Source organism: Dufourea novaeangliae, unplaced genomic scaffold (assembly GCF_001272555.1).
Source record: "Dufourea novaeangliae isolate 0120121106 unplaced genomic scaffold, ASM127255v1 scaffold10, whole genome shotgun sequence".
Classification (NCBI taxonomy): Eukaryota; Metazoa; Arthropoda; class Insecta; order Hymenoptera; family Halictidae; genus Dufourea; species Dufourea novaeangliae.
The window spans coordinates 97,640-124,264 of NW_015373881.1; the positions used below are offsets into that span (position 1 = coordinate 97,640).

Below are 26,625 nucleotides of genomic sequence, written 5' to 3' on the forward strand. Positions count from 1 at the left end.
GTAATAATATGAAAAAATGTTATATACAAAACTTACATGGTATAGAGGGGGGCATACTGTGACACCAACATACAATACAAGTAAACCCTGCATATCAAATTCTTAATTGAATAATATTAAATTAACAAGGGCGGTACTGTTTTTGCACCCGGGCGGCCAACAACTCAGGAACGGCCCTGCATGTATACAAAAATATGAATTTTAAACTTTTTCGTGACCTGCACTGTACATACTTACAGTAGGTAATACTATAATTATAGTAGATTTTAAACACCCATACATTTTTTATCCCAGCAAGTATTGCATATGTATTATGAACTATTGAACATTCTATATTGTCTGTCATTTAAGGCCTCGAGTAGAGGCGATACCACGCTGGATTCTTGACTCGGTTTACAGTCAGTGCATTACCTGATCCGTCTTTGAAATGGATTACAGCAGGAGACTTTGATCGACGGTTTTGTAAGTCGAGTAATACGTTGCTCGGGAAGTATTCAACGATGAAATAAAAGTTCGTAAGCTGTCTGGCGATAACACAGAGACGGCTCGAAGCGAGCGCTACGTATTGCAAATCAAACGGACATGCTTCTTATGTTGAACCACTTTTTCTCGATCCTTTTGTATGTGACTTTTTAAAAATATAGTTACTAATCAGATAAAAGATAAATTCTCAGTATCAGTTTGGCGGAAAATAAATGAGTAGACAATTGATATTTGCAAAGTGTTTTTAATCGTACATCGTCTATGTACATAGATTAAGATATGTATGTTATAGTCTTTGTGGTGCTCTAACGGCAATTTCAGAAATTCCACATACATATTTTGCAATTAACTCCATCAAATTGATATTACCAACGTGATAATTGTAACAATAAAAAGGTAAGAAATATTACTGATAGAATAAGAAACAAAATGCTAATGAGATTGCACTTTAATTTTATTGCTGGTCGGTCGAAACTGTTAAGGTTATCAATTTCATTTTATGTAGGCTATCTTATTGCTCCAGCAAATAAAATACATACAATTTCTTAAGTTCTATTTGCAGCATGGTAGAGATTAGATGTTTTTGAATTAAAATAAATTTAAATAGATAATATTTTGATTCATATATGAAAACTATACATATACAGTATGTCCGTCTTAAGTGTCTAGACTTGATTATTTCTGTAGGTATCAGAAATACGAAAAAATGTTTCAGATGAAAGTTATATGGTATCGAGGGGAACGTATTTTGAAGATAATTTTTTGTCCTTGAGGTAACTTTGGAGTGTGCTGTGAAGGTCACCCTGAATTTTTGAATAGAACCCTACATTTTTTATCATATATTCCAATAGCTGACATCGAGATGTATTTAAAACACTAGAGCCACTTGTATTTGTCGTAATACTTTGTTGAGTTATTAACACTCAAAGTTTACGTGCCGCTGGCATTAGCGTAACCCCATGTAGATACATCACGAGGAGGTTGATCGGTCGGATTTTGTACATCATGGTGTCTCTACAAAGAACCGATTGTGCGTGCGTGTGTGGTGCTTGTTGTGTGTGTTTCAAAACAATCTAATATAAGATGACTATGCCTCGACATGCCCTCCATTATTAAGAATAATTTTTTGTAGTCAAAGTTCGAATTCCTTATCTACCTTTTTTAACATTGTTGGTGTTATTTTTGCACACGCATTTGTTATTCTTTGGTGCATTTCCATTCGACTACAAAAAATTATTCTTAATAATGGAGGACCTACCTCAAATGGTTAACATTGAGGCTGCAAGTGTAAGAGTTACCTGCACCGCGCACTGTCGTAAGTCGGTATAAGAGGTACATTGGTAAGACGTAACGAACAAGCGATAATCGACCAATTCACAATTGTAAAGCCTTTACAGTTGAACCAGAATTGTTTTGAATATTTTAATTTTGCATATCAAAAATAAAATTTTAGATATGACTACAAATTAATAATTATATATTATATTATATTATTATTATAATTATAATATTTTATTTATTTTTCTTGGATTTTAAATATTTACATTTGTACCTCTTAGACAATTACTTTTTTAATAATTCAAAAATCAAAATTCCAACTTATCCGTTTTTTCTATTTGGGTATATGTATAGTTTTTACATACAATTGTACAAGGAAATCGATTAATATTTGACCAGAATAATTAACAAAAAATGCTGTTTTTTAAATGTATTGTTTAAACAAATGGATTATTCTAGAATCCAATTATATAGCTGAATTCCTTATTAAAAAACACACAATATTGCAATTTATACCGTTTTTCTATCTCTAATAGTTTCCGAGATATTCAACAGAATATAGTTCACACCCCTAACTTTGAGGGTTGTTTTTACACCTTAACCCACCCGTCAAATATTTTTATGAGAACTATAATCTCACACAGCTGCATCAAAATCGGCGATTTTCAATTCGGTATGTTCCCTTGTAATATTCTTTTATTGAAGTTCCGTATTGGGTTTCCCCCGAACAAATTTCTTCCCATTCGAGTCAAAAATATTGAACTTACTTTCGTCTGAGAAGATAGCACGTCTCCAAATTTCGATCGGTTTATTTAAGTAGGTTTTAGTGAAACCTAGCCGTTTTTCTCTGTTCGCATTATTAATGAATGGTTTCTTTTTCGCAGCTCTGCCATATATGTATTTCAGCAAAATGCAAAACGTTTCCAATAATTTGGGAACACACATACTTCGCTGTTTTTGACGCGACATCTTGCATAGTGTTTGAGCACTTACATATGGATGTTTTGTAGCTTCTTTAATAATATTCCGATGCTCTCTATGTGTAAATATCATCGGTCGACATGACCGTGGCCTTTTTCTCTGTAGTTTTTGTTTTCTCGTACTTTTTAACAATATATTGCACTGTTGTAAAATTTAGACTTAAAGTTTTGCCAATTTTTCTATAACTTTCCACACGTTTTCGAAGAACAACAATTTCATTTTATAAAAATAAGAATTAAAAAATATTTCTTTTACATGATAAATGTTTAAAACTATGTATATATGGGTACAAAACTATACACTACGTATCAAATTCTTAGTTAAATAATATTAAATTACAACAACCCAGGAACGGTACCCGATTACCTATTTATATTTTTTAAAAGTAACTACATACAGCGTGTTCCACGGTACTTGTTCGCCCTGAATAACTTCTAAAGTATGTATTGTATGCAAAAACTTTTTATAGTAAAGACCATTTTCAATAAACAAAGTGAAATTATTCGTTAAGTCTTAAGTTTACGGCTAATAAAGGTCAGTAATTTTTTACTCAAAATGTAACGCTCTTAGATATTTTGGTATAAAAAATATAGTATTCCATTTTAAAAAAGCGAAGTTGACCTTCAAATCTTCGAAACGCCTCCACTTACAAGAAACATATATGCATTACATAATGTAACCCTTCAATCCATACAACTTTTCTATAAACAGTTTTTTCATACAATGCATACTTTAGAAGTTATTCAGGATGAACAAGTTGCGTGGACCACCCTGTATATCAAAACGTTTCTATTCGCAATAACGTTGTCGTAAATAAAGATCTTTTCCGCGCAATGACGTTCGAAGAAATGTAATATGAAAGACCTCTAAAAAGCTTGCGCTCTCTTGGAAGCCAACCGGCTACTTGGAGATCTAATTGGAAATCGTCTCGAACACTTTTAACTAAATCAAGCCCGTGGAGCGACGCTCGTACCACGGCCCCTTAAATCTCGTAATTAGAGCTCTCCCTTAACAAATTCTGTTCCATCGTTAGGTGCGCCCTTGAACGTTTCCCAAGCCATCCTACGAAGCCAACCCTCGTGCCCTCGTGCGGAAAAGAGACCGTGTTAGGTTCGCTGCGCGTAACCCGGCAACAGTCAACTGACAGTGTCGAATTAATCGAGTTAACATGGCCTGCTAAATTTATTAGCCGCTTCCTATTAGTCGTCGCCCGTAGTATATCCAGAGTACAACGACGAGCACGTTGTTCATGCAAGGAAGCGGAGGAGTCGCACAAATGAAATTGGCTGACACCACGCTCGCCACGCGCTAATTTTGGACACTCCTTGTCTTTTTTATGAGAGGAGGCGCCAGCACGTTTTCTTGATATTCCCCCAAGTAGCAATTATTGTTGTCATCTTGATGGGTCTTTGATACAATATTGGGAGGCCAATAATTAGAATTGTCACCCTTTCTTGCAACTGGGCCAACGATCATACCCAATGTAGGGGCCACGTCACTATACTACGAAGGGGCAACTGAAGGTTTTTTTCTATAGGGTCAATTGTTGAGTATCTATAATAAACCAACAATAGGAAGACAGTTGGCTATACCTACTACACTTCCATAACATCCTTTAAAAATATTTGAAGGAGAATTACACTGGCAATAATATGTATAGTAAACAGGTAAACAAGTGTTTTACCAGCAAAGTTACCTTTATAATTTGTTGTGTACAATTTATACATGTAGCTAATCAGTACAAATGATTATAATAAGTTATTTCCAATTTTCTGTCCCCTGACTCTATTTTCAAAAAATGTCAAATGCCAAACGTGTTGCGCAACAGTAACAAATTGTGAGTATATTCATAAATAAGAAAACAAAAAAATCAATATGAAATATAATAACAAGTGTTTGGTTGTAGCAACGTTTCTGATGTCTTCAAGGTGATATTTAAATGTTGGCAAACTTTGGGTGGGCCAATGTTGTATTATCATTATAAATTTCGTGTTAATTAACCAACTGTAATAATTGTAGGGCAAATATTGGATATTTGTTGGCAAATTGTCATAACTTTTTCGTCGTGGGCCCTATTTAGGGAATTCGTAGGCAAGAGTAGTAATTATATCCCAACTAACTCCTAACTTTTGAATACCGTTGGCATTAATGCTACTAGAGCCATTATTTAACGCGTATCGCTTTCGACCTCATAGGAAGATCGAGATCGATGATGAGACATCCGGGAGATCGCTCACCATTTATTTACTAATAAATATTTTTAAATGAAAAAATTACATTATAATCTAGAAACTGCAATCTATGAAACACAGACACGTTTTTTAAAAAAGGTCTTATAGTTTTCGAGAAAAAAATTCCCAAAGGACACTCTTTTTTCGGCCTCATGACTGACGATGACCCCTTAAGAGTAGGTCCGCGTACTGTCATTTAGGCCTTTGCAAAGTTCTCACCTCTAACCTCAGATTTGACATGTGAAATGTATCGTATGATTCTTCAATGTAATTTCAATTAATTATAATTTAGTAGGGTTATTTTATTTATAATTGTGTGTGTTTAGTTGTTAATATAGTTTGCAATTAATCGGATTTCGATGAAAGGGACTGGCAGTAATAAGGTCTTATTGTCAATAATAGGGACAGTCAGTCATCTGGTCACAGTTAATAGGACTGACAGTTATTGGGTGGCAGTTATAGGGACGAGACGGTTTTTAAGGTGACAGTAATAGGGACAGTCGGATGCTCGCAGATTTTAAGTTATCATTAATTAATTAATTCTTCGCTTCTAATGTATTCAACTATTTTCATTAATGAGGGGGATGTTGAATAATATTATGTTTCAAACTGAGACGATTTATAGGTTAAACAACACATAAAATATTTAAATGAAGTTACGCTACAATCTTAAGGTGGCAGTAATTGGGACATCTACCCTACACTCAAACTGTTGACTAGTCAGACGCTCGGTAAGGAATGTTATTTACCTGTAGTCGGCTGTCTATTGGAAGACGACGATAGGGACGAGAGGGAAGTGGTTTTCGAGCCCAGAGCACGCCATCCCCCGTGCTGAGACGCGTCGGAGTGCCTCTTTAACCGGAAACCATCGCGAGCCGCGGGAGAGTTCTTATACCAATCCGGGACGTTCAGCCGCTGCAGCGACCTTTGTACTCTGAGTTCGTGTTCGCTGGGTACGCGTTCGCCAATTTTCTGCAACTCGTTCTCCGGCGGCTGCAACAGAAAACCGGTAGTCCATAAGAACTGTGGATACAATAAGTCATCAGTAGACTGGAGATTTTAGGCATTTATGACATACACGACTTTCCAGAGTCGATTGTAGTCCAACATGTCTTTTGTTGTTATCTTTGTATGTATTGCTGATCGTATTTTATAAGTATAGGAGCATGTACGTATTCCAGATGTTAATATTTTTTATAAGTATATTTAATCCCGTGCCCATACATTTTTTCACGTCAGAGATGATCTTAAAGTGCAAAGGATTAAGTATTTTCTAATAAATTCAATATTTTAGTCCCTTACTTAAGTATTTAACTCTTCTGAGTAGATTGCGAATTTTTATGGAAAATGATACTTTCTAAAGTAATTTATAAAGACAAAAGTAAATGTAGGAATTTCTTTCTTCTTTTAAGTATCATATTGGGTTCAGAATAGAATAGAAAATTCGTTGGATCTGATAAAGTTTTGTCCTTTATCATGTTGTATAGACCTCTACAGGCTATAAATGTATAAAATTCGCAGACTACTTACAACGTCAAAAATTATTGACGCACAAGCTGCAATAATTCGCTATTGCATGTCTTGAGGTGCAGTTGGTACATCTTTGTACACTTTACCTTTCGATGTTTTCTATAGAAAGAAATCTAGAATTGTCAAGTCTGGTGAACGAGCTGGTTACGATATTGGACCACCGCGTCTAATCCAACGATTTTGAAATTTTTCATCGAGTTCCCTTCGCACAATCAATGAATAATGTGTTGGTCATCTATCATGCTGATACCACATGGTTTGTCGTGTAAATAAAGACAATTCTTCGAGCAATGGACCCAATGTATCCTTAATAAAATTAGCGTAGATGTTGCTATTCAAATTTTCATTGATAAATTGAGGACCAATAATTTTATCACCTATGTTATGCAAATTAACATTCCCGTGGCTTGTGAATGTTGCCTCATCAGTAAATAAGACGGTATTAAGGAATAACTCATTGTTTTGGATCTGATGTTTAGCCTATCGACAAAATTCAACGCGAATCATGAAGTCATTCCCCTGCAATTGTTGGTGAAGACTAACATGGTAAGAATGAAATTTGTGACGGTGCAAAATGCGAAGTACGTTCCTCCTACTAACGCTAGATTCGCGTTCAATTTGTCGCAAACTAATATGAGGATTTGTAGCCACGCTTGCGAGCACATCGATTTCATTTTCTTCGTTCGTTACTCTCTTTCGGCATTCACTTTTACGAACACTTGAATTACCGGTTTTTGTTCGTTCCATACTTTTTTTTTAATTGACCAAAAACGAGTGATTTTTTAGGTGAAAATCGCACTTTTTCAGGAAAACGTCCGCTATTTTGTTCCTAATCAATATTTCGAAAAACCCCACGTTCAAAGACAAGATTGGTTCTTCCATTACATAAATCTTGCTGAATTTTTAATTTCAGATGAACCGTTACGAAGTTACAGTGATCACGGCAGACCACTTTTTGCGAAGAGACATCCGGGAGATCGCTCACCATTTATTTACTAATAAATATTTTTCAATAAAAAAATTACTTTATAATCTAGAAAGTGCAATCTTTGAAAAACAAACAAATTTTTTGAAAAAGGTGTTATAATTTTCGAGAAAAAAATTCCCAAAGAACACTCTTTTTTCAGCCTCATGACTGAGCATGACTCCTTAAGAGTAGGTCCGCGTGACTGTCATTTAGGCCTTTGCAAAGTTCTCACCTCTAAGTTTATCACACACATTTTTAAATATTCGACGCGAAGGCTCAGACTGATGTGGATATCGTTCAGCATACAAGTTTTTTTCCCTTACAGAATTTTGTTGGCATTCACCATAAATAAGAAGCATATCGACTTGCCCTTTAAACGGACACATCGTGCCCGTTTGACCGATAGGATACTACTTTCATCATGTTTATACTTATTAAAGTGTCCTTCAAACAGTGTTTATTTTCAGTGAAGTAAACCGTAAGCATTATCGCTTTTCTCTACTTCCCATGACCTTCAATGACCTTATGTAATAAGTCGTTGAACTCGTTTTAAGCTCCTCTATCATTCTACGGAAACAAAAACATACCGATCCATTTTCAAAAATAGAGGTGACCTTGAAATATCCAAAGTACCTCCACCTGCAAAAAACTATTAGCGCCATCGGATGGATCTCTTTGTACTGTGCAATTTTGGTTAAACAAATATTCCTGTGAACCTTATAGTTTCGAAGATATCTCAGGTGGCAATGGTTATTGCATCACCCTGTATAAAAAAATTAAGCTCGTGTAGGTTAAACGTTTCTAGGTCGTGCAAAAATTTCCAATACAAATTATTGGAAATCATTAATTAGTAATATTATAATCAGTAACAGAGAATTAGTGGAGAATGTTAAACCTTTTTAGGTTTTAAGAAATATCCAATGACGATTATTATATGAGGCCAAAACTGCAAATTTGCATACAACGTTGTAATTACTCCTCGTAATTTCTACGTCTTCATAAAATGGTCATTAAACATATACCACTCATTAAACGTGAGAATCGCGTTACAGCGTCTGCGATTACCGTGTTACACAACCACGTTGTGCGTTTATTAACGTAATCGTTGATGGAGTTCTTTTTCCATAATTACTATCAAATACGGACGACTCATCCAACGAGTTGAATCAATACGTTCGATACGGACGTTCCGTAGCTTTCTGTTATAATACATAGAAATACAGTTTCAGTTAATAGTGTCTTACAGGGAACAGAAAAAAATATAAATAATAATTACAAAAATATTAAATATTATATTAGCTATACCAAATTATAAAATGTATCTGTGTTTAATAAAATAATTTATACTTCTACTCGCCAGTTATTAATTTTGCAAATTCTAAACATACATATAAGTGAGTGTTTTATAGAATGGCGGAAGGTCGACAAATTTTCTATAACAAAGGATATTAAACTGTGCAAAACGTTATTATTTCACTGAAATCCAATCAAAGAAATATGTTTATCCACCGTCAGATTTTACTATACATTAACTACATTAATACATTGATATTACAGAAAGGTGATAGAGGCACATTTGGTTAGGGTCAAATGTGCCCCTAAACCAAATTCAACTTGCGATGTCTCATTCGATAGCTTATAAAAAAACCCGTGTGCCAAGTTTCAGCTTTCTATTTCGACTGTGGGGGGGGGGGGGGTAGTAATGGGGAAAAAAGAAAATCACGTTTTTGATCCAATTTCTGCTATCTTATTGCATACAAAATTTTGAAAAAAATCAAAAACATTTTAGTTATCGGGTCACATATTATGGAATTTTTCCAGACTTTTAAATTCAAAATACAAGCCGCGAAAAATAAACAACGTGAAGAAATGCTGAAAAATACTGATTTCGTATCGAAGCAGATGCAGAACAATAATGTCATTTTTACAGGAAGTAGATATTGTTATTACTATTATCCTGGAATTATTTTAGATTTCTCGGTTTGGTTCGCCGTAGTTCAAAAAATTAAAAAACCGATTTTGTCGGCGTTTTCTTCCGTGAAAAGGTATCTTATACTTAGAATTTTGTTGTATTTTCTTCATTAAATTACTTTATTATACAATCGTAAATATTTATACCTTCAGCAAAACAACATAAGAATTACAGAAAATAAGCAAGCCAATCAATCGACACTGTGTCTTGTGCGTTATATTCTTAATTATCGACCGATATCTCAACAGCGCCGGTAGCGTAGCGAGTAAAGTGTCGGACTCGTAATCGTTGCAATTAAACTTTTTGATCATATGGTATAAACTTCTGTGTTGTGTTTGAGGAAGGGCCGGCACGGGATGGCGTGTAGGCCATGAAGAAACGCTGGATTTTTCTATATCGTCCACTTGGATATATTTGCGTCTTACATAATCGCACCCACGTGTTCTAATTACTACGAGTTAATAACACACACGCACTCGTACATCCGTACTTGCGCTTCCTGCATGCGGGATGTAACATTCTGACATAATAATTTCGATCGTAAAAAGATAAATGAAAGAAGTAACACTCAGACTCATTAAAAGAAAACATCCAATCGCCATTTACAAAAAAAATTATAGTTCATGAAACCCAGACCTTGTGAAACCATTCAATTTTTTCTCTCGACCACCTTCTCGCTCCATTTTCCACGGGAACCATAATCTTTCACGATTGTATGACCAAAGTCGGGCATTAAGAATGGCGGACGTACATAAATCGATGTCTCATCGCGGACAAATGATACGAGGAAGGTCTGAGTGCTGAAAGCGCGCTCTTCAGGAAGCACCCGTCAGGCCAATAACCGCTGAAAAGCATTTCCCAAAGTCACAGGTGGCGTGTGGAAAATGATCGATCGATTGATTTCCTTGGTTGGAACGCGTAGACGGAACTCCCACCGATGCGGCGGATGAGGTAATACGAGACAGAAGCGCGCGGCGAAGGCCAAATGAAAGGTAAAAAGGGATCGTTTATTGCACTCGCGCGTTGAAAGCCTCGCGGGAACGGAAGGCTTTAATTTCAACCAAACGGACTCGACTTCTCCCGTTCCAACAGTCTCTATTCTACATATCATTATTGGTCATGGAGATTTCAGTTCTGACTTTTCAGGGGGTAAGGTAAATGTCCCAGTGATTCGACACTATCGTGAATTTTTGTTAATATTATATTTTTTTTAAATAATAGCGAACTTCAGGATAGAAAATAATTATCCTTAGTCATTTCTGATCATGAATCATATAAAAATGTTCGAAAAAGCGCGATGTATTATTTAAAAACAATATTATCATTTAGCAGTCGTGAACTTGAGGCGACATGAATGCCTTCGTAAATGTTTCGCTAATATTGAGAACGCATTCTTAAGCTCGTAAATAATAAATAATTCGTGTGTTTCTATTAAGTAAAGGTTTCTTGAACTTCTTAAAATCTCCAGAATTGATACCAACTTTGTTTTAATAAAACCTTTTTATTTTAATATTGAAATTACCGAGTTTATTTACTGGTACATGAGAATGCTGACTGCGTAGTCGTTGGACGGTTGTCCAGTCACTAGAGCAGCATCGAGCAGAGAATTAGTGTACGACTTAAAAAATTATTTTCGTTAGATTATAGCAGGTATTTTTGTGTTTTTTATATTAATAACATATTTTAATTTTAGAAGCTTAATAGTTTTTTTTACATATTTCATACATAAATATATTATTTTGACACAACCATAATCTAAGCGATTCGTGTATTGAAGTTTCATTAAAAAACACCTTTTTGCATCAAATAGTTCAGTAAATAAATAACAGTGAAAAATAATTTGCAACTGTTCTAAGTATAAATCTTAAACACTTAATTGAAATAATTGACTAACAGTAATACCGTCTTTGGAGTCATTGAATTATGTTGTTACGTATTTTATGTATATACGTGAAGAAGTGAACAGAAGAATAGTGAATTAAAAAAATTAAGTTTAATCCTTTCGGTACGATGGGCTTACAGAAAACTAAAGTTGACGATTCTACCGAAAAGGTTAAATAGATCGACTAGTCACAATTTTTACACTGTGAAGATTCAGTTCCTATTTATGAGCAAGAGATCTTTATGTACAAACCTCGAATACTATGCCTTCGATACAGGTGCGCAACATACTCATTTAGAAAGTTATTGACGTAGAGAATTATTTTTATGGCTATTAATTCACTAAGAGTTTTTGTTGTTTCATTATGACTCGATTGAAGTTATGTAATCATTTTCGTATAATCGATGTGCTAGAAATCATTAAAAAGTTGACAATCAATAACATATACTACTAACTTCGAATCACGGTCGTATATACAAATCCGGAAACTCCCGTAGAAGGCGTGGGGGTGATCCCTCAGCGAAGAAAAGAGTTTCATGAATCTTCATGTACTTATTTCTGTAATGTACATACAGTGGGGGACAAAAGTATTCGTACACCCTTTAAAACGGAACAACTTTTTTCAAATTGCTCCAAGTGACTTGAGTTTTTTTGTGAAGTTAGGATCATTAGTTTACTAAATGATGTGTAAAAAAGTTTGAAAAAATTGCAATTGGTCGAAATCGCGAAGAAAATAGTAAAGGTTGTTTTTAACAATTTTTTTATTTGAGATTGTAATGAAAATTTAATCAACACATTTCGACGATGTTTGTTAGGTATATACATGTTGAAAATTTCATCAAAATCGGTTTACGTTGCTACGAGATGCAAACGATTAAAAATGTTGAAAATCACAATTTTTCGGGATTTTCCACCTACAACTATAATAAATCTAACAATTCTTACATCTTTTGGTGCCTGTCGCTCGTTTCTGTATCAACCGATTTCGATGAAAGTTTTAGTATGTATATAACTAATATAAATTTTCGAAATGTATTTATTAAATTTTCATTATAGCCATAGATTAAAAAGTTATAAAAAACGACCTTTACTATTTTCTTCCCCATTCCGACCTACTGCAAATTTTTCAATTTTTGTACACATCATTAGTAAATTAATTTACTCAAGTCATTTGGACCAATTTTAAAAGAGTTGTTCCGTTTTAAAGGGTGTATGAATACTTTTTACACCCACCATATGTCACGGCGATAAAACTAAAAAACGTCTAATACTTTGTGTTCCTTGGTGGAAGCACATAGAGCGAGTTCGCGCCATTGTCGCGTACATTAAAAAAACATTAATAAATACTAATTAAATTTTAACTATTAATTATTAACTAATATTTAATAATTACTAATTAATTATTAGTTAATTAGTTTAATGCATCGTCGTATACACTTAGGCTAAGATGTTTTAAAAGTAAGAAAAGGCCAATGCGCCACAGGGATATATGTAAATTACATCCCAGATAACACATGACGCCTAGTGACGCCTTGAAGACGGTTTAAAAACGACATAGACCTAGAATAGCCGTACAATGGGCGTCTTTAAGGCGTCATGTGCTATCTCGGTAATTCTCTCCCTTGTGTTCACGCACCAAGGGAGAGAACGGTGTCACATTAAAGTAATGCCTAACAGTAAATTTACGCACTGTACGGTTATAAATTGGTTGAAGGCGATTAACCCAATAATATTGCCAATACGTCTCTCATCTATGGAAGTCAGTTTCGAAATGCGACCGTCGAGGATACGTCCGTGGCCCGTTATACTAATCGGAACTGTAATTCCTGGAAAATCTGGGTCATTGCACCAGCACGGAAATGACCGTCCTATCTAAGCCTGTACATTTCAACTTCCAAGGAAGGGTCAAGGGTTAAAAAGAAAGCCTTCATTGTTGGTGGCGTACGTCATGCATGTCTAAAAAATTTCATCCAAATTTTCATTCAGACAGAAATATATCTTCTCATATTTCTGATATTATTCATTCATTCTCAACAGGTGCAACATTTTAATATTAGTGACGAGTTAACTTATTTTGCCCAATGAACAAGCATTTTCAAATAATGAGTTAACTCGTTTTCGTTAGTTAACAGGTTAAATACAGATACTGTCGAAGTGGATCACAATGTGTTAGGTCGTTAATGAACAATAAGTTCTGTAGGCCGTTTATAAATGGGGTGCCAGGGTATACTAAGTATACAGGGTGTCCTACCTAACTTTGCCACCCTTAATTATTCTCTTATTTGTCACGGTGAAAAAAAAAGGTTCGTACGAAAGTTAGTGTATTTTAGGGGGGAAATTTGGCTGAGATTGAAGGTCATCTCAAAGTCATATCTTCTGAGATTTCTGTAATGGTAATGTTTTTTTATGTGGAATGCCCTATTTTTTTTTTGCCATTACAAAGAAATCAAAGCGTGTGCAACAATGTATCACACTATGACCTTGAAATGACTTTGGGCTGAAAATTTCGCACGTAACTGGTTAAGGTGGAAGCTCACAGAAAATGAATTGTAGAAACGAAATAAATGCCATAATTGCATTATTAATTATTTTAGTGTATGTTTAAAGTGTTGTCACATCATAGTGTGATACATTGTTGGATACGTTTTGATCTCCTCTTTGTAATGGCAAACAAAAAAATAGGGTATCAGATTTAAAAAAAAAAACGGTAGCATTAGAAAAATCTCAGAAGATATGACTTTGAGATGACCTTCAATCTCATAGCCTAATTTCCCCCCTAAAATACATTAACTTTCTCCCGAACCATTTTTTTGTACCGTGACAAATAACAGAATAACTATGGGTGGCAGAGTTAGGTGGGACACCCTGTATATTTCACGCCGATTTTCTTTTGTTTCTCGAAAATTCGCCATTCTCCTATTACAAAATACGTCGACAAGTTCAATTCTGGAGCCAGAAATGTTAGGGATTAAGGCGAGAAACAAACTCACAACTGTGTAAACGCACAACGAAGATCTTTATTAAGTGAATGAACACGCTCCTTGAGCGTTCGAAAAGAGAACAAGCGTGAGAAAACCCGCAACGCGTACCAACTCAGCACGCCGCAGTACTACCAACCACACACGATACACAGCGCTCGCGTCGCCGACCAATGGCGTGATTAGTATCGCACCAACAAGAAACATTAATTTTCATTTCATCCTTGTGTAGGCAACCGAGTTACCCAGGTACCCATTTCTAAATTTCCTTCACAATTTTTAATGTTCCTGTCTAAAACAGCAATTGGTATATTATAGGAAGGCGAAACTAAAAGTTTCGTATAAGTATGAAAGTAAAATTATCTATGTTTATCTAATCTGTCGGAATCGGAGTATTCCGATGGCTCAATAGCCGTGAATATTTTGGTGGCCCACACAAGGGTTAAAATTGCACCTGACAAAGAGCAGATCGGTCATGGTAAATACTTCGCTGTTCTTTAATTTGAAAGAAAACGGCAGCAGAAACTAAACGACCGATTGAAGGAACCTATGGTAGTGGTGTTATATTTGTAAAAATTGTGATTTCGTTTTGAGTGATAAAGACCGCGTTGACCGACCAGCAGAAATCGGAACTGATGATTTGGAAGTGTTGTTGAAAAAAGACTTAGCCTAATCGAATAGGGAACTCAAACTACAGCTTGGAGTTGTAAAACTAAAACTAATATTTAAAAAAATTGTAACGATTTTATGTTAATAAATACTTTAAAGGGTCTCCCTACGCTCACATAGCATATGACGCCTTAAAGACGCCCATTTTACGGCTATTTTAGGTCTAAGATGCCTTTATGCCATCTTCAAGGTGTTATTGGGCGTCATGTGCCATCTGGACTGCGATGACTAAAAAATTAGGCGAAATTGAGGAATATTTCAGAAAAAAGTATGAGGCATATCGATGTTAAACATTTTTCTATGAATTTGTATACACTAATAGGATAAGCTAACATTTTTTCATTTGAAAATGTAGTACAGATTAAAAGTTATTGTGATTTTCCGGGACTGCCTAAAAAAAATGCCTCCATGCCTGCCATTATGTCAGCTGTCTACGTTATCTCAAATCAAAAATTGAGAACGATTCTTAATCTTTTTTCCAAGAAAGTGCCGATTTTGGCGAAAAAGGTCGCTCGTTTATCAAGTTGCAAAATTCGAATTTTGCAAATATCAACTTCATTCTAGTACGGGAAAGAACTATACACCTACTGAACATGCCTACATAGTTTCAAGTCACATTGTCAAATAGTTTCAGAAATATCATGGCAGCCATTTACAAAAATGTCGTTTTGAGAAAAACGCGTTAAAGTATCGATTTGAACCTGCGTGCCGCGGCGCGTCGCTTCGGTTAAAGGCTAATAACTTCCTAATTATTTGTAATCGGGCGTAATCCTTTTGGGATTATGGTTTTGAAATATTGAGCCTTGAGAAAATGTAAAAAAGAAATAATCGATTTTTGACCCGTCACAGTAGGGAGACCCGTTAAGCTAAAAAATCCGCAGAACTTAGTTGACGCCCTAATATTTGGCAAATCGATGGTTTCGATGTTTTTGGTCTTCATTCAACACATACTAAGCTGTCAAAGTGTCAAAGGGTCGAAGGGAAGTTGACCGCACGAGCACGCGTATCTCGGTGCCGTTCTGCGTGCACAGAAAAATGCATAACGATACGTTTAGAAAGGCTCGCGTGAGATTTCCATACGGCATACAAAGACGTTAACGGTACCTAGCATCGTCGTAACTGACAGGATAGACACGGAGGTATGAAGTAGGTACTTACGTGTGGCTGGCCTACGCGTTACGTTCCTTCGGCTGTTAGCGTTCCAGCAACGGTTTCAGCACCATATGCACGACACACGAGAATCGAAACCGAATGATTAGCAAAAAGTATTCGTGGTTCGATAGATATCCGGTAAATCATTTGGTTGGAACATTTTTAAGCGAATGTTGGATGGAATACTAGGACGTACCGAGAACTTTGTTCAAACGTCATCAATGAGATCTACTATTTTTGGCCGATAGTATTTGATCGAACGATTCAAAAGTTCGTTGAACAACTGATTAATATGTTGATAATAAACAGTGTTTAAACTAGCAGTGAAAGAAATCGAAATAAACTGTTATTTTCAATTAAGCAAACTAATAATGTAACCATATTTTTATTTATTTACAAAACACATATGCACACAGAGGGAGCGAGGGAGAGAGGGAGGTCTTTTGTTCAGAAAATGAAGAATACTTTCCTATTCTGAGATTGCACTTGCACAGCTTTTCGTATTTTGGCAATTTTCGCCGATCTTTAGAAAAATTAACCTCCACAAAATTCTTATGTTCGCAATTATTAATGACACGAACTCCATACTGTTTCGTTCTAATCGTAAATGATCATTCTTTTTAACTAATTTTTTGTTTTACATATAAAGTTATTTTTGCAATGCATTATTAAATATATGTTTGTTTTGTAAATTTGCCCCCTGTTCAAGTCTGAAAAAATTTGAAAAATATATGTTCATATTCTGTGATCTTATTTATTTAAAATCCGTTTTGTTTTAAATAGGTTAGGGTGGTTTTTTAAAAATGGAATGCTCGGAACAAACGTACAGAGGTCGCGGCGTTTGTCGATTCAGGTTAGCCTACCGCTCGCGCCCGGTCGACAGCTCTCCTAGTCCGGGAGCCAGCGACACTTTTTCATGTCTTATTTGTTCAAAGATGATTTATGTTTTATTCGACACTATTTATGCTACACATTCAGGAAACGACCTCTTGCCAGCGCACCAGCGGAATAACGCTTGACAGCAGCGTGTTAATTATGTAAAAAAGTCTCGCGGAAAACCTTATTTGTTCAAACTTGAGCATTTTTTCACTTATTACTGACACCATAAGACAATGAAAAATGACCTCCTGCCACGTTAATGGTGGAATGGCATGTTCCTGCCAATCGCATAAACGTGTTCAAAAAATAGCTCACTTGACTAAAATGCTCAAAGCTGATACTTTTTTTGGTGATAGTTTAGATCATGAAATGGAAGAAAAGTTTTTGCTGTCAGTCGTATCGCGGAACGAAAGCCTTGGCAGGAGCATAAGGGTACAGCAGTTATTCAGAATTTGATACTCTATCGATCTATCGCACAAAAAGTAGATCATTCTGTTAAAAAAAATCAAGGTGACCTTGAAATCTCTGAAATGCCTCCACCGACAAAGAAATGACGCACCTTATAAGATGTGCTCCTTGATGCCATTTAAATTCCACGCCTCAAAATTTTTATAAAGTGTACTGTTAAGTCATTATTCGACGTGATCAAGTTAGCTCAGGTACCCTGCATACATTCGCGCGTCGTTCATAAGTACATTTACACCGAAGCATCGCATATTTTTGCTCCCCGCAAATCATATAAATTCACGTAATACGAACGAGATATACAGGCTGTTAAATTTAACTCGAGTACCTAAATTATTTCCGCTGTTATTGGAAGTAAGAAAAAATGACTAAATAGGATGTGCATGGTTTTAACGCGTGCGTCTGACGGGGATAAAAAAAATTCTGTGAAGGTCGTTTTAACGGTTTTTTCAAGGTCATCGTACTTTTTTTGGCAACTTATCATGTATTTTTTATAACACGAGGTGGTAATCGGCGTCAAGATAAGTTCAATGACCAACACACCATGACTTTGAAGTGACCTTGAAGGCGAAGAAATCAGCTTCAGTTTGAAGAATGTAGAAATAATAAACGCAATAAGGAGTAAAAAACATGTTATCGCCATGAAATACACACCCTAAAAACATATACATCCTATTTAGTCATTTTTTCTTACTTTCAATAGTAGCGGAAATAAATTAGGTGCTCGAGTTAAAATTAACATCCTGTATAATGTACCATTTATGCTAATAATACCAGAGACGAAATATAAGGATAGACCTAACATGCAATGTAATTTTCTATCCCATGCTTCGGGGGCGTCAGAAACCCCTGTACAATTTCAAAATTCCATTCCTTGTAATGTATGTATGTGCATTATCACGGTGTCGAATGTAATTCCTGATATCGCAAACTTTTATGTAGAGGTGCGCTCTAACTAGCGTGATTTTCGTGAGACACCAAGTCCCATAAGATGTTAGGTCTATTCTTATATCTCATCTGTGATAATACCCACAATTCATGCAGTATCGGTAACGTTGGATAGTAGCAATTCAACAGTGTTGGGGCTCTTCGGCCCCTGAAATGGGACGACGTCGTCACAGAAAAGTGGGCCAAAAAAAATACATTGGATGAAATGTCTACTCCTATACATCGTCTGTGGTTTTAGAATATGTTATATTTATTTGTTCAAATGTACACAGCAAGTCGTAAATTTAATTTTAAAATGACAAGAAATATATCTGAGAAAGATGGCGACAGCGAATGTAAAAAGAACAAGTAAATAGAAATCGTATTAAAATTTAAACTACAGCAATACGTTAAAGGGTGCATTTATATTTCCGTTGCACATTTTTTAATAATAATTCATATCAACATGTATAATATTAAACCATCTATTTATGATTCATACAACCTTGTTCCTACCTCATTAACGATTACTTGATAATACGGATAAAAAATATGAAGAAATGTGCAGTCAAGAAATTTAGATTAGAAGTTCTGTAGTAAAAAAATTTTTTTTTAATAAAAGATACAAAATGAATAAAAGAAATTTTCTACGTCACAAGTAATTATGCGCCGTTTTTATCTCGAACTGTCGGCCTTTCAGACGTTAACAGCAGTGAATTCTCTTAGCAAGAATGACATAAAAGGCGTTTCTCCTTGACAATATAGAAATCCCAAAGTGTCCGAAAATACCTTGAAATTAAAATAGAATGCATATCAAGTGAAACATTGCGATGTCCTCGGGTGTAAGTGAAACAGGGAACGTGAAAAATCTAACTAAAAATGCGAAAGAAGTGCATCGCTCTCAGGAAACAGGGTCAAGGCGAAGCGGGAGGATGGGAACGGGGTATATGTAAATATAAGAGCCTCTTACACGCGATGTAGATAGGAAGAGTGACTGCATTGCTCGATAGGGATTGATTTGAACGCTCTCACTCAGATAGGCGCGACATACTTACAGTGAGTCCAAAAAGTATTCGTACACCCTTTAAAAAAGATCAACTTTTTCAAAATTGAACCAAATGACTTGAGTTTCTTTGTGAAGTTAGAAGGATTAGTGTACTAATTGATGTGTTAACAAAATGTTGAAAAAGTTGCAATTGGTCGGAATTGCGAAGAAAAGAGTAAATGTCATTTTTTGCGACTTTTTTATGTGTGATTGTAATGAAAACTTTAACGAATACATTGCTTAGATTTATGTTAGTTATATGCATGCTGAAAGTTTCATCCAAATCGGTTAACGTTGTTATGAGATACAAACGGTTAAAGGTGTTGAAAATCGCAGGTTTTCACGACTTTTGACCTACAACTGTAGTATATTTAAAGATTCTTACATCTTTCGATACCTGTTACTCGTTTCTGTATTAACTGATTTCAATAAAAGTCGCAGCATGCATATAACTAACGTAAATCTTCGAAATGTATTCATTAAATTTTCATTACAGTCTCAGACAAAAAAGTTGTAAAAACGACATTTACTATTTTCTTCGCGATTCCGACCAATTGCAACTTTTTCAACATTTTGTTAACACAGCATTTAGTACACTATTTCTTCTAACTTCACAAGGAAACTCAAGTCACTTGGTCTAATTTTAAAAGAATTGTTCTGTTTTAAAGGGTGTGCGAATACTTTTTGGACTCACTGTAGCTTCCGGTCTCAAGTGAAAAATCAATCTTTTGATTAAGAAACTGAGTTACTGAAATTTCCCTGGTGCTCCGGAGATTCCGGAAGATAAAAGGAATGAGTAATTTTATAAATGCAGATTTACATAATTCTCGTTTCCTTGAAAATTCAATTTTACATAATCATGGTACTTTGGAGTTAAATTTTCATGCAGCAAAGTTTTCCTAGTTGAACTTCCCGCTGAACACTGGTTATTAGGTAGCTCGGAAATAAACTGCAGTCTTCAATTTCATCACTGCAAAGTTCAATTTAATATGATTCAGCTAAGAAGAGAAGTTTATTAATCAAAATAAAAATGGTTAGAATCTGCATATTTTCATCGATGATCTAGAAATCATTTACTTTTGCTTTTCTTTTAATTTCTTTCTCTACATCCTACACTTATTTATTTCTTCATATTTAGTAATTCTGTGTACATATTATGTATATGATACCATAAATCTAGTAAAAATTTTGTCCGGTGTAAGCTAGGTCAAAGTATTAAGCTGATTCTATCAAAGTAGCCAAAAGTGATACACTCAATTTTAATTTGTTCTGAATAATAATCACATTTGTATTGACTCATTTTTCATGAATTTGGCTCGACCATCATTTCAGAAAAAGGAAAAGGGCAGAAAGAATGTTCGAATTTACGCTGTGCTATCAGTTTATTAAAAAAGAATAATGGATTAACTATTGGCAGACTGATCTAATATTATTTTTAACACTAGAACTATCAAAGCAGTCAAAATAACTGCTCAGTAAATTAAAATATTACAACAACGCATACTCTTAGATCTTTCACAACTTTTATTACAATATGAAAATGAAGAAATTGCTTAGTTTATGAATTTGGATATTTTTAAAAAGGCTGTCATGATTATCAAACTGACAGAAATAAATGATACGTTCATCGTCGGTAGTTCTAGTGTTAATAAATTTCATAAGCTGTATTCACCTAAAAATCGACTTGTTATCTCTTGTTTTTAGACTGTATTGCCTTCCTGACTCCATTATACTATTGCACTGATTTGTTGTTCATCTTAAATAATAAAGACATTCCTACTATTATTTTTAGCACTATAATAAAAATGTTTGTACGTTCGGTAGTTTCAGTATTAACATAGACGCAGTTGTTATGAAAATTTCTCGCATATACTGCAATGGCACGTCCATTTGTAACTTTATCGTATTGAGTCATTATGGTACCCGGCACGGAGACGGTGGAAACGACGTACGATCGCCTCCTAACGTGACTATGTTAAGAAACGCAGAAGAACATATCTATCACGCCTACGTAATATTTTGCAACGAAACATACTGTATAATTTAAATAAAGTCTTTGCACACGATTTCGCGTAACGATAATGTAAAGGCTCGCCTACATATGCAGAATACAAAATTTGTAAATAAGTAAAACACCTTTCCATTTTAACAAATGAGTAAGGGTTCCTTTGTCTCTTTAACAGTCGTCCCAGAAAAATGTGTCACACACACCAAGTGATCAGCCCCTTTGACCCATTTCGTTGAAACGACATGAAGTCGATATCTGCAGTGATGTCAGAAAAAACAGTTTGTAACACCTCATTTAGCCCACCCGATATGAGCACGAATTCTTTAAGGGTCCGAATTTTATGACAGGGAAATTTTACCTGCGTAGCGAACTGATCACGGTCTTTTATTCCGAATTTGCCTTTAGCAATCGAGAACGATTAGACCCTGAGGTTTTTGAGTAGGTAAAAACCATGTACAGTAAAATGAAGGATTTTTGTTTTTAAAATTTTGGGGCGGGAAGGGGAGGGAGTTTGAGTAATCATTTACAAAATACAGGACACCTTAGTTTACAATTTTTCCCCATTTTCGTGAAATTATTTTATTTTATTAATTTGTAAAAATAATGAAAATTTTGTTTAAAAAAATTGTATTTTATAAAATTCTTTTATTTTATAAGTAACACCACTGAAACGAGTACGAGGCAAATCGATATGTACTGTTTGTAGACCTCATTGACGTAATATACAAGGGATGTTCACAGTCTTTGATTGCTCACAGTAGACTTTTTTAGTTTTAATAGTTTCATTTTAAAAATCAGCTTACCTTCAGGTAAGATTTCAAGGAATACGATCATGTTCTTGGTAATTAAGTAATTATACAGAGTATGGAAACCACCCCCGATTTCAATGACCTTGAAATATGTTGTCATTGATTTTATTCAGTTTTCTAGATACTCGAAAAACAAGTTAGTTTAAAGTTACATAATTCTTCGACAGCATTTGCGTTTAATACAGTGTTATATGCATAAGTGTATCTCGTTGACATTCCTTACGTTCCATAATCAGTATACAGGGCGTCCAACCTAACTCTGTCACCCTTAATTATTCTCTTATTTCCCACGGTACAAAAAAATGGTTCGGGAGAAAGTTAGTGCATGTTAGGGGGGAAATTAGATTATGAGATTCAGGGTCATCTCTTCAATCATCTCTCAAGGTCATATCTTCTGAGATTTTTCTAATGGTAACGTTTTTTTAAATGGAATGCATTATTTTTTTGTTTGCCATTACGAAGAAGAGATCAAAACGTATCCAACAATGTATCACACTATGGGGTGACAACACTTTTGAACATACACTAAAATAATAAATAATGCAATTATGGCGTTTATTTTGTTTCTCAAATTCATTTGCTGTGAGCTTCTACCTCAACTAGTTACGTGCGAAATTTTCAGCCCACGGTCATTTCAAGGTCATAGTGTGATACATTGCTGGATACGTTTTGATCTCCTTTTTGTAATGGTAACCACAAAAACAGGGCATTCCATTTAAAAAAAACATTACCATTACAAAAATCTCAGAAGATATGACCTTCAGATGACCTTCAATCTCATAGCCTAATTTCCCATTTAAAATACATTATCATTCTCCCGCATCATTTTTTTGTACCGTGACAAAGAAGAGAATAATTAAGGGTGGCAGAGTTAGGTGAGACACCCTGTATAAGTGATTCCCAACATCCCACCACAGACCACCCAGTGTTAACCACGTCTTTAATATTCCACCAAACACACGACACACACGCGATGTGGTCTGGTGTCTAACGACGCGACTTTTTTCCTGTTTTTTTCTTAGATATTAATCAATAACTAAACTTATATTTTGCTGACGTGGACGGCGGAGCGAGCATGAACCGAGCGTTCGGCGAGCATCTTGATCCGTTTCGTTTGTTAGCAGTATGCCAAAGTGAGCACGCTATCGGATGCATGAATGTGTGTTGTAGATGTGAATGGCGAACCTCTCAACAACGGAGGTACCCTTGAGCCCAAATAGTTTGCAATGCTATTTTAATGGTTTCAGTCACTCTAGTATGGTATCATTTAAAAAAGTTAATTCTGCACACACCAATATTCCTAACGACAAGAAAGCGATATCTTTCTTTTATCATGCTTCCGCTGTTTGTAACTTCAATATGTGACAAAATAAGGGTCACCTATATTTTCGGGCGTGATGGGACAAGGTTCGTTTTGGTCACTGACAATAAACAAATGTTGGATGCTTTGAAACTAAACACGTAGTTTAACATTAAATATATATAGTAGTATTATTGAACTTGTTCAGTTTCAATCACTAATTATCTTCGTATGGATATTTCCCTACGGGTCATACCACGTGAAGTTGGACACTATTTGGAGTAACATTTCTGATTTTGTTGAAACTTGAATATGTTATACTCTTTAGTGATCTATAAACGTATGTCGAAAGATTTCTGAAAATTTCAAAATCTGTTGATTTTACAGCTGTTGGAAATACAGTATCAACTTTTTTTACAATACATTATAACTGTTGAACTAAGAAACCGATCGAAATGAGCTTTTGTAGGTGATGTTTATCCACCAACGCTTCTTGTTCTTATTTTTCTTCTGTAATAATGTATGCAATACTATAAGCTAGCACTAGCTAACAAGGGAAGGACCCCAAATGTATCACTTCGATTTTATCGATCTTTTGTAGGATGATCAAATACATAATTCTAATGGTATGAGCAAAATATTAGCCGTAGTTATTTGATAGTTTTGAAGGTATAATTAATTAAAGTCACATACCTAGTTATATGTATATGTAATATGAATATGTGTCTGTTTGTGATATTATTGTAAACGATTAATTAATTTTTCTGTACTACCTAATTTTCACACAAGTCACTTCGCAATCGCAGATTTTACAAATAGACATCTATATTCATAGAACATATATGTATAACTACATATGTAACTTTAATCAATTATACTTTCAAAACTATCAAGTATAGCGACGGCTAATATTTCACAAATATCGTTAGAAATATGTAGGGTAAACCAACCAGTAATTGACTGCATACCAGTGAATGATCATATTTATATATCATAATGATAAATTTAAAAATTATTAAATGTTTATAAGTGGAGCATTGTTACACTTTTAATATCCCATATTTTTAGTATAGTGTATTAAGCAAACATTAATAAGTACAATTCTCATTAAAAATGTTTCAGAAATGAAATATGTCATTTACTGGGCTTTTACACGTTTTGCACTTTATAAATAATTTTTTTTAAATCACGATAAGAATAAGTAATTATTGTTATAAAATTTCAAGAAAAATAAATGTAATTGCAATTTCAACAGCTGTTTTGTTGTTACAAATAAATACATTCAAGTATTAATCTCAGACGTCCAGAAATTCATTAATTTGGGCATTCACTGGTTGGTTTACCTATTCTATTATCCTACAAAAGATCGATAAAATCGAACTGGTGCAGTTGGGGTCCTTCCCTTATAAGTGTAACATCTCTACTGATGGCTTTTGTTCTTCGGAAATCAAAACGTTCTGTCGCGTACTCACTTTGATGGACCGATAACGACTGGATTGGGCTGTGCAGGCGGCGAATGCTCATTTAGAGCCTCGGGTCGCCGAATGATCAGATGAGTGTGTAGCTTTAGGTAGCTCACGCGCTGGAGGGGGTTGTCCTCTTTGAGCTACAGGCGGAGGCCGACGCGGACGTCTATCGGCGTCAGGAGGCGTACCGTTCGGCGGGACACGCCCCGCCACACGACACGATGGAGACCTGGAAACTCCGGACCCGGGAAATCGCTCGCCGAGCGTGGCGAATGCAGCTCGAGAGGGGCTGTGCCGCGTGAAGGCGGGCGATGGGGGCGGTCCTGCCATGCCTAGATGCATGGTTGGACCGTGGCCATGGTCCAATGACCTACCGCCCTCACGCAGATGCTCACCGGACACGGATGCTTCGGTGAGTATCTGCATAAGATTGGGGCGGAGCTGGAATCCGCGCAGCACGCGCTCGAGTAGTGTCCCTCGTTCGCCGGTGAACGGCGGGTGCTCCGGCGCGTCATAGGATGGGACCTCTCGTTGTGGGCCGTGGTGGAAGCTATGGTCTGCGACGGGGGGTCGTAGAACGCCGTGGCCTCCTTCTGCGAGGAGGTGATAAGTCGGAAGGAGGCCCACGAGCGGGACCGGGAAAGAACCGATCTCGCTCGATGCATAAGACGGGCGGAGAGGAGGGCTCGGAGGCGGCAGCGGGCTGTCGCCTCTATGGGGGCCCTGCCTTTACCAGGAGGAGGGATTGGCACAGGTGGCCCTAGGGCCCCATAGCACGTGCACTCCTCTCTCCCGCTGAACTACCGTGCACGAGCACCGTGAGTAAGCGGACAAGTTGCCCTGCGAGCGCACGAGTCCAGAGGGTCACAGCCGCGGTGACCTCTCGTGCTGCTTGTGGGGCAATGGAACCAGGGGGTGACATTGGGGATGTCACCAAAGAAGAAGACGGCGTCGGGCGGTGGCTCCTCGACCCTGTCTCACGAGGTGGAGGGACGGTTAAAACCCGTCCCTAGAGGGGCCCCGCCCCCCTCGTAACGAGGCGTGCTCCTCCCCCTTCTGGGCGGAACACTGGCGGGGCCGGCTGTAGAAGCCATGATATCTGCAGTGACCACAGCCGACCCGACGCCCGAACGGGCCACCGGGGAGGTTTAGTGACGTAAAAACCCCACACAGGTCGTCTCTGCATCCCCATTAGAGGCGGTACGCCTTTTGACGATTCCTCCCCGTAAAGAAAAAGAAAAAAAAAAGGTAGCTCACGCGTTTGGTAGTGTATCTAACTGGAGGTCCATGTAGCACTTTATACCTTTTATGAATTTTACCAATTTAATCTCAATGATTAATATTTTCAACTACTTCAAAGAAATAAAATGGAAAAGAAGTTTACAAATAAGTAGAAAAAACAAACATTTTTTTCCATTTTATAAACAAAATTTAATTCTCTTCTTTAATTTAAAAAAAAAATTGGAAAGTTGATCGAACAAACCAAAGGAAACCAAGTGACGTTTATGCTCATAGCAGACATGCGTAGAAAATACTACCAAACGCAATAAAACCTAAGTTTGCATACTGTGATCTTAATTTTTAATTTTATTTAATCGTTGAC

General features: G+C 36.0%; 1 protein-coding gene across 1 annotated transcript in view; it reads right to left on the reverse strand.

Annotated features, from left to right (window-relative positions):
• LOC107194549 overlaps nucleotides 1–26,625 on the reverse strand; it is a 219,094-nt gene that overhangs the window by 55,578 nt on the left and 136,891 nt on the right. The window contains exon 7 of the mRNA XM_015584227.1: nucleotides 5,723–5,966. Within this exon, the coding sequence (XP_015439713.1) occupies nucleotides 5,723–5,966 (244 nt within the window). The remainder of the gene's footprint in view (nucleotides 1–5,722; nucleotides 5,967–26,625) is intronic.